The sequence below is a fragment of the Neoarius graeffei genome, chromosome 26, assembly GCF_027579695.1.
Source record: "Neoarius graeffei isolate fNeoGra1 chromosome 26, fNeoGra1.pri, whole genome shotgun sequence".
Lineage (NCBI taxonomy): Eukaryota > Metazoa > Chordata > Actinopteri > Siluriformes > Ariidae > Neoarius > Neoarius graeffei.
This window is the reverse complement of record NC_083594.1, coordinates 46887251-46900094: the sequence shown is the minus strand read 5'-3', so window position 1 is coordinate 46900094 and position 12844 is coordinate 46887251. Positions and strand designations below refer to the sequence as shown.

The 12844-nt window shown below is 39.8% G+C and overlaps 1 protein-coding gene across 3 annotated transcripts in view; it reads left to right on the top strand.

Moving 5' to 3' along the window:
* ptprga (protein tyrosine phosphatase receptor type Ga) overlaps positions 1–12844 on the top strand; it is a 468558-nt gene that overhangs the window by 373946 nt on the left and 81768 nt on the right. For all 3 annotated transcript variants that reach the window (XM_060909915.1, XM_060909917.1, XM_060909916.1), the window contains one exon: positions 5932–6112. In XM_060909915.1, coding sequence (XP_060765898.1) covers positions 5932–6112 — 181 coding nt within the window. The remainder of the gene's footprint in view (positions 1–5931; positions 6113–12844) is intronic.

The following is a 12844-nucleotide window of genomic DNA, read 5'->3' as shown; positions in this document are numbered from 1 at the left end:
AGAAGGGCTTGCAAAGACAATCCTGCAAGGCACTGTCCAAGAAGGAAGAAAAAGAGGCAGACAAAGAAAGAGATGGGAGGACAACATCACAGAATGGACAGGCCTGAAACTCAGCAACAGCCTGAGAAAGGCGGAACAGAGAGAGGAATGGAGGGAACTGGTTACCAGTCGTCCAGACTACGGGATTGATGAGATGATATGAGATGAAAGGATTTTTGTAAGAGGCAGGATTTTATTTAGTTTTCCATTTGTTTCATTATATTCAAGACACATGGAGAGAAATTAGATGCAGAAAGAGTCTTTGACTTGGGCTGACTCGCAGCCTTTCATGACAAGGCGAGTGGTTTTTTCCATCCTTTTTCCTCCAGTTAGTGGCCATTAGGAGGTCATTTTAAGCGATTGACACTGGGAGCGTTTTAGTCCTCTCGTTTCCTCCTGTGATTTGGTTTGAAAGAAACAGATAAAAGCGACTGTAGAAGATGACGACGACTGTGCTGCCTCTCTTTTCTCACTGTTTTTGCTCCTCTCTCTCTCTCCCCTCTTTTTTGCTGATGAGTAGAAGTAGGTCACAGCGAGCGACAGGCATAGCTCAAAGGTACTTTTAGCGCAGATCAATGCCTTCTCTCTTGCACAGGTCTGACACAGCTTCGTGTGGTACGTCACACACCAGCTGCACGCACACGGACACATTCCTATATGAATATTATGGCATGCACTCAAATCTATGTTGTGCACAGGGCTGGCGTGTGCTGTTTCTTCTCATCAGGGATTATTTCACTTTTTTTGCTTCGCACACAGATTTTCTGGATTATTGTTGCACTAAGCTGTTTACCTCCGAGGTTTTGGCCATATTAGAGACTCTCAGATTGTGATTAGGAGATTATCTCTCATAGCTGCATACCGATACAAGCCTAGAGGAGCTATAGCTTGTATTTATATCTTGGTGGGGATCAAATGTCCTCGCAAAGATATTAACATCTGATAGTTTTGACATTGTGGAGACATTTGGCTTGTCCCTATGAGGAAAACACTAGTTTTTTTAATTAAACTAAAAATGTCAAATGGTTTTGTTTTTAGTAGAGGGACCTGGGTTAGATATGTGTGCACATAATTTAGGAGAGGATAACTCAACTGTTCTAGGCTAATTTGAACCCAAGGAGCAATTTGGGATGTGTGCCAAAGTCGCTATCCTTGGTGAACAGGCTGAAAATTACCAATCCAAGATGGCTGCCGGTAGCCATATTGAAAAAATAAATTTTTGAACCACTCACCCCAGAAGTATGTGCAATACCTCATTTTATGGGTTTTTGGGTATGGGGAATCCATTAGTGGCATCATTTTCATGATTGAAGGAAAAGGAAACAAGCTATTGTCAAGGGAAAGGTTAAAAAAAAAACCACCAAAAATTGGCCAAAATTGCAGTTTCACAGAAAACATGAGAAAAACAGAATAACCCTACCTCAAACATGAAATCATGGAATTGGGAGACCTATGCACATAATTTAAGAGTATAAGAAAGCAAGCATTTGATTAATATAAAGAAATTGTATTTTCAGTCGTACTCTTATGATCAATGGAATGCGAACTTAAAGTGAAAAATACAAAACAAAACTTATTACTTTAGTAGGCAGAAATATCTTGAGAGCCTAAATGTTTAACAGCTAACAATACAACTTTTAATGTCACGTTAGTACTGTTTGTGTCACATAAATCAGGGTCAGGAACATGAGTAACACAATAATAATACCATAATACCGGCGGCCATCTTGGATTGGTCATTTTCAGGCTGTTCGCCCTGGATGGCGAATTTGGCACACATCCCAAGTTATTCCTTGGGGTCAAATTCGCCTATAACAGTTGAGTTATCCTCTCCTAAATTATGTGCATACAGTACATGTCTAAGCCAGGTCCTAGACTATTTGGTTACTGATGTTAGATTTACGTGTAACAAAGCGTTCATCGGCAGCATTAATAATTGTCAGTGGAAGGTCGTCACAAGTTTAAAAAAAAAAAATGGATGTGAGATCAGCTGTTCTTGGATTGATGCTTAATTGAGATCAAGGAATCGAGCATGGATGAAGCAGCTCAGTAGCTACACACGCGTCCCATCTATTATTCCTTTTGTTCAGTTGTATCACCAAATCACTTTTGGTCTTGAGGAGAATCTGGTGACATAAGAACGTTTTGTTACTATGACAACCATTCAAAGTAAAGTAAAATATCACAACATTTGATTTATTGGCAAGCAGAAAATGAGCAACATTGTTAATTTTAGTGCTAGTTGTAATGACGCTTGCTTTGCGCAGGTCCTCAGAAATATAAATGCAGTATTAGAACGTGCATGTAACTTGTAAAACCATCCACTTGTTATTTTTACCCTGTTCATCACTAAACTCCCGAATCTGAGACCGTAACATTACAGTGGAAACGTTTCCCAGGTTCCCTATCAGCAAGCAGAGTCTCTTTCTGCACGTACTCTCTATCTCACAAGAGTTGCATCGAAAGGAAAAAAAAGGGAAAGGAATGGAGTGATAGAGAGCTATATGGACAGAGAGGAAGTGAAGTAGGCAGCAGGTGCTGATGGAGACGGGTTTGTCTGATGGTTATGGCCTGTGTGGTGCTCCACCTGGTCGTGCTCTTCTTTCACACCTGCTCTCTGACTCGCTCGATCTTCATGAGAGAGGAGTCATTTAGAAACGAGTGCAAGATGAGTAAATAAGATGGGAGGAAGGGGATTTAGCGAGAATAAATCCCAGACTCGGATTCATCTGATCTATATATCCATTCGGCCTCTGGAGGCCTGTTAGAAGGCAGTGCTTACAAGTGCTGGTACACACACACACACACACACACACACACAAATGCCTGCCGTGCTGATATAGCTGTTTTATTTCTGAGATCTCTCTCTCTCTCTCTCTCTCTCTCATATTTACACACACACACACACACCCCCCCCCCCCCAGTATATGTTAATGGCAGTGTTTGGTACTAACAGACTACATGTAATCTAGATTACGTAACTTGATCTGGTTACAAAAATCAAACCGAAGTGTCGTGGGTTCGACAGTGTACAGTGTGTTAATCAGATTACAGTTCTATTTCTATGAATTACTTGATTTTATATATATATATATATATATATATATATATATATATATATATATATATATATAATCCTGGTCTATTAAATCTTAATTTACAGAGTGCGCTCATAAACTGCTTGTTAGCTCTTATTACAGCTATTAATGATATGACTCCAGTTTTGGTCCTCTCCCTGCATGTGAGATTTTCATTCAGTTCTTTTCTTTTAAACTGTTCAGAGTAAAGATTTATTGGAAAGTATTTTATATTATGATTGCAAGTACTTTTTAACGCAATCCAGACTGCCTAAAAATACTTGATAAAAATACAGATTTTTTTTTTGTTTGTTTGTTTTTCATCAAATTCAGGTGGAAACATAGCCGATTGCAAATGGTGCCAGGACAAGCCCACACTTTCCATCTGGCACATGAATTGTAAAAACTTTAAACATGGCTCGTGCCATTTTTGGCCCACAATGCACTTGCCATTTCCAAAACTGATCCATATGTGCCCAAAGTCTTCATGATTTGCTTGCCGTCTGGGAAAGCAGCTCTTGAAAGGGACATATGCTTACGCTCATAGACTTTCAGCCATGCTTGTAAGGGGACACTTTTATGTTTAGAAATAAAATGCATCACTATATAATAAATCCAAAATCAGTCAGGTTATTAAGTAATATCTTGTCATATAATTTGTGGTTACATTTTCAGAAATATTGATACCTTGTAGTTCCAGGACCTCCAAGGTGTCAATGATGTATTTCCATCTCACACCCTGGAGGATAGAATATAGATATCGATGTCACAAAATTTGGATAAAGTGGATAAAATGTCACAAACCAGGTGCAAATGAGAATGAAAGAAAGAAAAAAACTGTTTCATATGAACGTTAATTAGGGCAGAGTAAACTTATTGAAGGTAATTCTGAAGCGTTTCTGTCCATTTGGGGGGAAAAGGATTAGGTTTAATCATATGTAAATAATAATATATGAATAAATAACATGGATGACAGATTTTTAAATGAGATTGCTTTGTGTGTGCGCTACAAAGTGAAGGAGCAGGGCTCGAAATTCATACATTTTTTCACCAGCCAGACGGACTAGTTACCTTCCAAAGTAACTCGCCAAACAGAAAATCAACTCGCCAAAATTTGTTCACGTATGAATTTTACTTCTGTCAAAAATAACAGAGTAGTTACCATTGTTCATGACTAATGTGCATTTATTTCAAGACCCGAGTATTTTGATACTGTTTTTTGTTTTGTTTTGTTTTTGGCACACTTTGCAAATTGGCATTTGTTGTTGCACGTCTTCCTCGCGATATCCAAAAAAATGCCAGATGACTGACCCCTTACTAGTTCATTTAGGAACCAATTTGTCCGCTTCCATTTTTAATTTGTCGCTGAAATTGACAGCTTACACGGTAGCCTATGCAACACCAGCGATTGCACGAACTGAGTCAGCGCTGTAAACCGAAACTAGGAAATCTTCCCGCAAGTTCCTTTCAGCACAGAGATGTCGCCTGGGATTGGTTGGCGAGTGCGTGACGTTATTGTTTTTTTTTTTTACCCTTAGGCAGCCTCTCACGTTACTGCCTGAGGGACAGGGAGAAAACCACCGGAAAAGGTTTTAAACAAACGCAACAAACACGAAACAAATGCAAGTCGGCAGATGACCATAAAATACTCTATAGTTACGATATAATAATTATATGCATCTCACACAGAATTTTCGGAGATATATCGAGTATATTCGATATATCGCACAGCCCTAGTCTGAATCTTCGGTTCATATATATTTTTTATTTTCAACTAGCCAGCCGGGCTGGCTAGTGACAGGAATTACCCACCAAATGGCAAATTAAGTCGCCTCGGGCGACCGGACCACCGCGAATTTCGAGCCCTGAGGAAGCGGCATCTTTTTGTGCTTTCTTTCCATCAACGAAGTCAGATTTCTGAAATGTTTTTTCTTCAATGGCTTCCTTTCTGTCTGGGGTATATTTTCGGGTAATTTCAGGCATATGGTTGAGGAAAAAGACAAACTAGACTTGGTGACGGAGCAGACGTCCTTGTCGACGCCATTGGCATTGAGGTTTTACTTGTTATAAAATGTAAATGCTTGCTTGTTTTCTATACTGAGCAATATGGTGGATGCAGAAAAAGCTCATTATGTATTTCAAAAGTTTTAAAATAATTGTAAGGTTGGATGGGTAAATAATATTCAACGCAGAATGAAGTGATTTAAGGACCTTTGGCGCGCGCACACACGCACCCAATGTCTTGCCAATGTCAACACCGTTTGCCCAGTTTCTATCCCAACAATGCTAATTTGCTAATTGAGAAGTCAGCGCAACATACTTTTCCATGATTGTTCATGCATGTTTTTAATATTCTGCTTTAGACAAGTTGAAATTTATTTAGTTGCGGATGGTGACCGGTCCAGAAAAGTTGAAGTACAAGTTAAAAAGTGTAGAGATTGAATGAATTACCCCCACAAGAGGGCACTGTCTTACAACACTGATGGGATTGAATCAGCCGATAAACTCAAAGATGGCAGGAAGTAGGACATGAATATGTTGCTGTTGCATTGACGACTTCCCATTTTAGCAACAGAGCTGCATGTGATGTTGAGGCATAAAAGTGTGCACTTTCTGGGTTTCTGAAGCTACTGCTTCTCTCTGAGAGGAGATGCACTAAATGCATGCACAGATTTGAAAACAGAGCTGTTGAGTAGATTTCTGAGGTTACGGTGAATTTATTCAGAATCCCAGTAATTTTTTTTCCCCCCTGTAAATACAGCCTTGGTGAATTTTTCGTACTGTTTTGCCAATGTCTCTGTCTTTTTGTGTGCAGCTGGAGGCGTTTTATTCCATCTTCACCACCGAGCAGCAGGACCATGTGAAGTCAGTGGAGTACCTGCGCAATAACGTCCGCCCACTGCAGAGTCTGGACAACCGGAAAGTGTTCAAATCCGCCGTCAAAGATGCCTGGCTGCCGTATCTGACTGACCCTTACGGCACCGAGTCCTCCAAAGGTGTGATGACTTCTTCTCTGAGACCTGTGTGTGTGTGAGTGAGAGAGAGAGAGAGAGTGTTTGGTTTCCAACTAGCAAATACTTCTTCAATGACAAGGGTGTGTGTGTGTGTTTGTACGGGCACATTGCCCTTGAAAAGCTGCAGTCCAGTGCCTTTCCTGCGAGAGTGTACTGCTGTCACGCAGGGAGGGAGAGAGAGGGAGACTGGCTGGGTTAAGATGGAGTGCATAACAGCACACCATATGCTACCTACATTTTCTCTTTCTCTCTCCCCCCCCTCTCTCACACAGTTGCCTTCACATCTAGTAATGAGGCTCCACGTACCATAACATATGAACAGGAAGAGGCGTGTACATGCATACACACTTGTATGTGCAAACACACACCTCTTGAACGCATAAAGAGCAATAAAGCACATAAAAACAAATGGTGCATGTCTTCTCAAACATACACACACTCAAACACACACAAGTCAGGAGAATGTAAACAGGAATGAAACACATGAAAGACACGAACTCTGTGTGGGCATGTGGTTCATAGAAGCATCCGTGTTCTTTGTAGTTTGCTCACGTTTTCGTCGCTTGCAGGCGCTTCATGGCGAGATAACGATAGCTCGGTCCCTCACGGCTCCTCTGTCCATCACCTCAAATACACTGGATTTTTTTTCTTTCTCCCTTTCTTGCTGTGTTGTGATTTATGTCCCTCTCCGTTTTTAAATGAATACTTGAGCATTTTTCAGCCTAATTTGTCACATCAGGATACAGTGGTGCTTGAAAGTTTGTGAATCCTTTAGAATGTCCTAAAATTCTGTTAGTATGTGAGTATAACAGTCAAAAGTCTCTCTCTGGAGTCAAAAAAATGCATTGAGTAGAAACTTGGTTACAGTGGAAATGGAAGGCCTGTTGTTGGTAAACAAACTTAAAATTGGCGTAAAGGTTCTGAAAGTCAAGAATATTCCTTTAAGTTCCCTCTCACATGCTCTTTGAGTCTGATTCGTTTTCGTTTTTCTTTCTTTACCGTGCAAAATCGGACGAATCAGCGTTTGGGTGGTCACAACCTTTATACTATTCCACATGCTTGAACTCAGCTGAAGGGCCCGTTTCCCCCGCTTCCTCATCCCCATTCACACAGACATGTCTACAATGCACTTTAAAATAACACCAAACAACCCAACATGGCCTGGAGCAACCTCGAGGCTCTAATCAGACTCCGAATTAATTTTGGCGCTCAGAAATATGCATGAACAAAAGCAAAGGAAAAGGAGCTTATTTGATCCTTGTCGTATGATTGTTTCATTTTGGCATCGTGTCAAAAAATATTTTGGATGCGATTCAGGAAGAACGGAGGCGATGGTATGAAGGGGTGGTAGTTCAGAAGCAGGAAGTGTAAAGATGGGATATGTGGAGGCGTATGAAGGGAGACCTGAAGGCTGAGGTGGAGCACATATGCGATATGTCAAAGCACATCATCAGATCAAAAATAGAGCAACATGTGATCTTATATATGTAATGTACACACACACACACACACACACACACAGTTAGGTCCATAAATATTTGGACAGAGGCAACATTTTTCTAATTTTGGTTCTGTACATTATCACAATGAATTTTGAACAAAACAATTCAGATGCAGTTGAAGTTCAGACTTTCAGCTTTAATTCAGTGGGTTGAACAAAATGATTGCATAAAAATGTGAGGAACTAAAGCATTTTTTAAAACACAATCCCTTCATTTCAGGGGCTCAAAAGTAATTGGACAAATTAAATAATTGTAAATAAAATGTTCATTTCTAATACTTGGTTGAAAACCCTTTGTTGGCAATGACTGCCTGAAGTCTTGAACTCATGGACATCACCAGACGCTGTGTTTCCTCCTTTTTAATGCTGTGCCAGGCCTTTACTGCAGCGGTTTTCAGTTGCTGTTTGTTTGTGGGCCTTTCTGTCTGAAGTTTAGTCTTTAACAAGTGAAATGCATGCTCAATTGGGTTGAGATCAGGCGACTGACTTGGCCATTCAAGAATATTCCACTTCTTTGCTTTAATAAACTCCTGGGTTGCTTTGGCTTTGTTTTGGATCATTGTCCATCTGTATTATGAAACGCCGACCAATCAGTTTGGCTGGATTTGAGCACACAGTACATCTCTGAATACCTCAGAATTCATCCGGCTGCTTCTGTCCTGTGTCACATCATCAATAAACACGAGTGACTCAGTGCCACTGGCAGCCATGCATGCCCAAGCCATCACACTGCCTCCGCCGTGTTTTACAGATGATGTGGTATGCTTTGGATCATGAGCTGTACCACGCCTTCGCCATACTTTTTTCTTTCCATCATTCTGGTAGAGGTTGATCTTGGTTTCATCTGTCCAAAGAATGTTCTTCCAGAACTGTGCTGGCTTTTTTAGATGTTTTTTAGCCAAGTCCAATCTAGCCTTTTTATTCTTGAGGCTTATGAGTGGCTTGCACTGTGCAGTGAACCCTCTGTATTTACTTTCATGCAGTCTTCTCTTTATGGTAGATTTGGATATTGATACGCCTACCTCCTGGAGAGTGTTGTTCACTTGGTTGGCTGTTGTGAAGGGGTTTCTCTTCACCATGGAAATTATTCTGCGATCATCCACCACTGTTGTCTTCTGTGAGTGTCCAGGTCTTTTTGCATTGATGAGTTCACCAGTGCTTTCTTTCTTTCTCAGGATGTACCAAACTGTAGATTTTGCCACTCCTAATATTGTAGCAATTTCTCGGATGGGTTTTTTCTGTTTTTGCAGCTTAAGGATGGCTTGTTTCACCTGCATGGAGAGCTCCTTTGACCGCATGTTTTCTTGACAGCAAAATCTTCCAAATGCAAGCACCACACCTCAAATCAACTCCAGGCCTTTTATCTGCTTGATTGAGAATGACATAACGAAGGAATTTCCCACACCTGCCCATGAAATAGCCTTTGAGTCAATTGTCCAATTACTTTTGGTCCCTTTAAAAACAGGGTGGCACATGTTAAGGAGCTGAAACTCCTAAACCCTTCATCCAATTTTAATGTGGATACCCTCAAATGAAAGCTGAAAGTCTGGACTTTATGTCCATGTCCATTATATAACTATAACTTGAATATGTTTCAGTAAACAGGTAAAAAAAAATAAAAAATTGTCAGTGTCCAAATATATATGGACCTAACTGTATATAAACACGTGTGTGTGTGTGTGTATATATATATATATATATATATATATATATATATATATATATATATATATATATATATGCAGGGTGCGATTTGTCAAAAAACCAGAAGGGGGGATTTTTTTTTTTAATCATGAAACGTCACAAAATTAAGGTAACGATAGGCTAACAGCTCAATAACATCCGATGATATCAAATGAATAACACTAAATGAAAACGAACACATCTTCCTATCTCTCTGACTAAATACACGAACACTAACACACAACAAAGTTCGCATTGCTTGTCGCGTTGCTGTGATGTTTGTCTCCCTCCGGATTAAATGGACAGTGACTCGAAAATCACTAAAATACATGAATACTAAATGAACAGTTTGCTCTGATGGCGTAGTTCATGTGGCCTTTTCTGCTTTCCCGTCGGTGCGCTATCCGCCGCGTTTCGCCCTTCTTTAATCCACATTTCTGCGAATTTCTCAGCAGGGAAGGAACGCACGTCTGACCCATTGACGGCGAGGAAAAGAAGGCTGTCAGTGTGGATACATTCATTCTGTTGCGCTCATTAATAAGGATGTGATTCATGACGCTAAATCCATGTTCACACTCTGGATATTGTTATTATCTACAATGTATCTATTTGCTGGGGACGTTCGTGAACATCAAAGCTGCCACTTCGGGTCATTTTGAAAGTGAGTGCAATGTAGACCATAGAAAACTGTCTCACAACATGCCTGTCATGTCAACTTTTTTTTTTTGGTTTGTTTGTTTTATTGACGGGGTTGTCCCCGAGGATTTTTTTTCAGCAGAGATAAAAACCAGAGGGGGGGATGATCCCCACCATCCCCCCCAGCAAATCGCACCCAGTATATATGTATGTGTGTGTATATATGTGTGTGTGTGTGTGTATATATCTCATCTCATTCTCATTATCCCTAGCCGCTTTATCCTGTTCTACAGGGTCGCAGGCAAGCTGGAGCCTATCCCAGCTGACTACGGGCGAAAGGCGGGGTACACCCTGGACAAGTCGCCAGGTCATCACAGGGCTGACACATAGACACAGACAACCATTCACACTCACATTCACACCTACAGTCAATTTAGAGTCACCAGTTAACCTAACCTGCATGTCTTTGGACTGTGGGGGAAACCGGAGCACCCGGAGGAAACCCACGCGGACACGGGGAGAACATGCAAACTCCACACAGAAAGGCCCTCGCCGGCCACGGGGCTCGAACCCGGACCTTCTTGCTGTGAGGCGACAGTGCTAACCACTACACCACCGTGCCACCCGTGTGTGTGTGTGTGTGTGTGTGTGTGTGTGTGTGTGTGTGATATATATATATATATACATATATAAACGTGTGTGTGTGTGTGTGTGTGAGAGATGTATATGATTTTTTTTTGTGTTCTGTTTTCTATGTTTTGTTTTCTTGACCTATGTAAAGTGACTGTGAGTTTTATGAAAGGCACTATATAAATGTAACTTATTATTATTACTGCTATTAAAGTGATATTTCAACTTCAAGCCATATTATTAAAATCATTGTGCATGTCCCATCTCCCAGGAATTTGCACTTTTTGATGCCTTAACTCCCACAAGCATAAGATTTTATTAAAATGGAGACACCAGCAACAATTTTATTAAAACTAAATAAGGCTAGAGCTGCGAAAATGAAACATCACTTCAAAATACCCAAACATGTTATTTTACATCATTATGAATAATATCTGTTCAGTAATAGTGTTTAATGCCTAAGTATAACTTAAAATGAACTAAAGTTTTCTAAAATCTCTACACCTTTACTTTCATTCAAAATTCCAGGATCGATGCATGTGTAGGAATTTGCCATACGGAAACTTGCCTCTTACTGTCGCAAACCGCTCGCTAACTGTTTAACAGCTAACGACATTTATCACAGATTTGACCCGAGGAGCATTTCAGTATCAGAGTCTCAATTGGCATGATCATATTCACAGCTGTATCCCGTAACAACTAAGATTTTATCAATTATTCATTTAATATTTACTCAGACACATATATTTGACATTTTTGTAAAGAAAGGTTCCGTTGATAGAAAAATGCAAATACTGTTTATGAAACATCGATCTGCGTCATCAGAATCACAGAAGCACAATTACTGTATAGTCTGCGCACAGCACTACTTTAACTTTTTTAATAATCTGGCAGTAGTTTTCTCCAAAGTGGAATAAAAGTGAACCTTAAAGCCCTAACGACCTCCTAACTTAAACAACCCTACTGCCCTACGATCACGTACAGTTTCTGCCTTCTCAGTACACTAATGACCTCCACTACTTTTGTGTTCTTTGCATCACTTTCTCAAGGATTCTGCAAATTGAATGCATCTCTACTGCAATCTGTACTTAATGTGGTTGTTCAAGGATTTCAACATATTAGCGTTCGCTTTCTCTCCACCATGTGTTTCTACCCTCCAACAAACACACACACAGACACACATTAATCTTATACCACTCTACTACGGTCAAATAGCTGCAGGGTCAGGAATGGCCTTTTTTATTAAATGCCTTTTTACGCGTCTCCTAAGAGTGCTGCTTTCTCAACGCGCAACCCCACTCCACTTCGAACTGGAGAGGATAAGAAGTAGGATAAAAAATAAATCTGAGGGACCTTCATGCTAACCTGTGATTCTCTCTATATTTTTTTTGTTTGTTTTCTGTGTTCCAGTGGTGCTTGAAAGTTTGTGAACCCTTGAGGATTTTCTATATTTCTGCATAAATATAACCTAAAACAGGGCTTTTCAAAGTGTGGGAGAGTCAGCCCCCCTCAGAGAGCAAATAAACAACAGCGCCCCCTTACAATTTTTGTTGTTGCTATACTTAATGTTCTATTCGTATTTTTAAAAAATGGTTGTTGTACACATTTTTTTTCTTTTACACATTTTAAACATCTGTGCTTTTTGAAAACATCTTTTTACACATTTTAAACATCTGTGCTTTTTAAAACATCTTTTTGTACACATTTTAAACATCTGTGCTTCTTAACCTCTTTTTTTACACATTTTAAACATCTGTGCTTTTTTAAAACCTCTTTTTTACACATTTTAAACATCTGTGCTTTTTTAAAACATCTTTTTTTTTACACATTTTAAACATCTGTGCTTTTTAAAACCTCTTTTGTACACATTTTAAACATCTGTGCTTTTTAAAACATCTTTTTTTTACACATTTTAAACATCTGTGCTTTTTTTTTTTAAACGTCTTGTTTTACACATTTTAAACATCTCATAGCATCGTTAGCTAGCACCTCTTGGCAGACAACACACTGTGGCAGTGGAGCATCTTCAGATCCAGTCCATGAAAATCCAAACTTTAAATAATCGTGGTCATACTTCCTGCTTTTTTTGCTTGGCCCAGACTTTGTCTCCTCACTCACTGTAGCTTTAGGTACTAAAAATCGATCCATTTTGTCTCTGGTAAAGGCTAGCTGAAGTTCGCTAAGGCTACGTTCACACTGCAGGCTGAAGTGACTCAAATCCGATCTTTTCACCCATATGTGACCTGTATCCGATCTTTTATTGA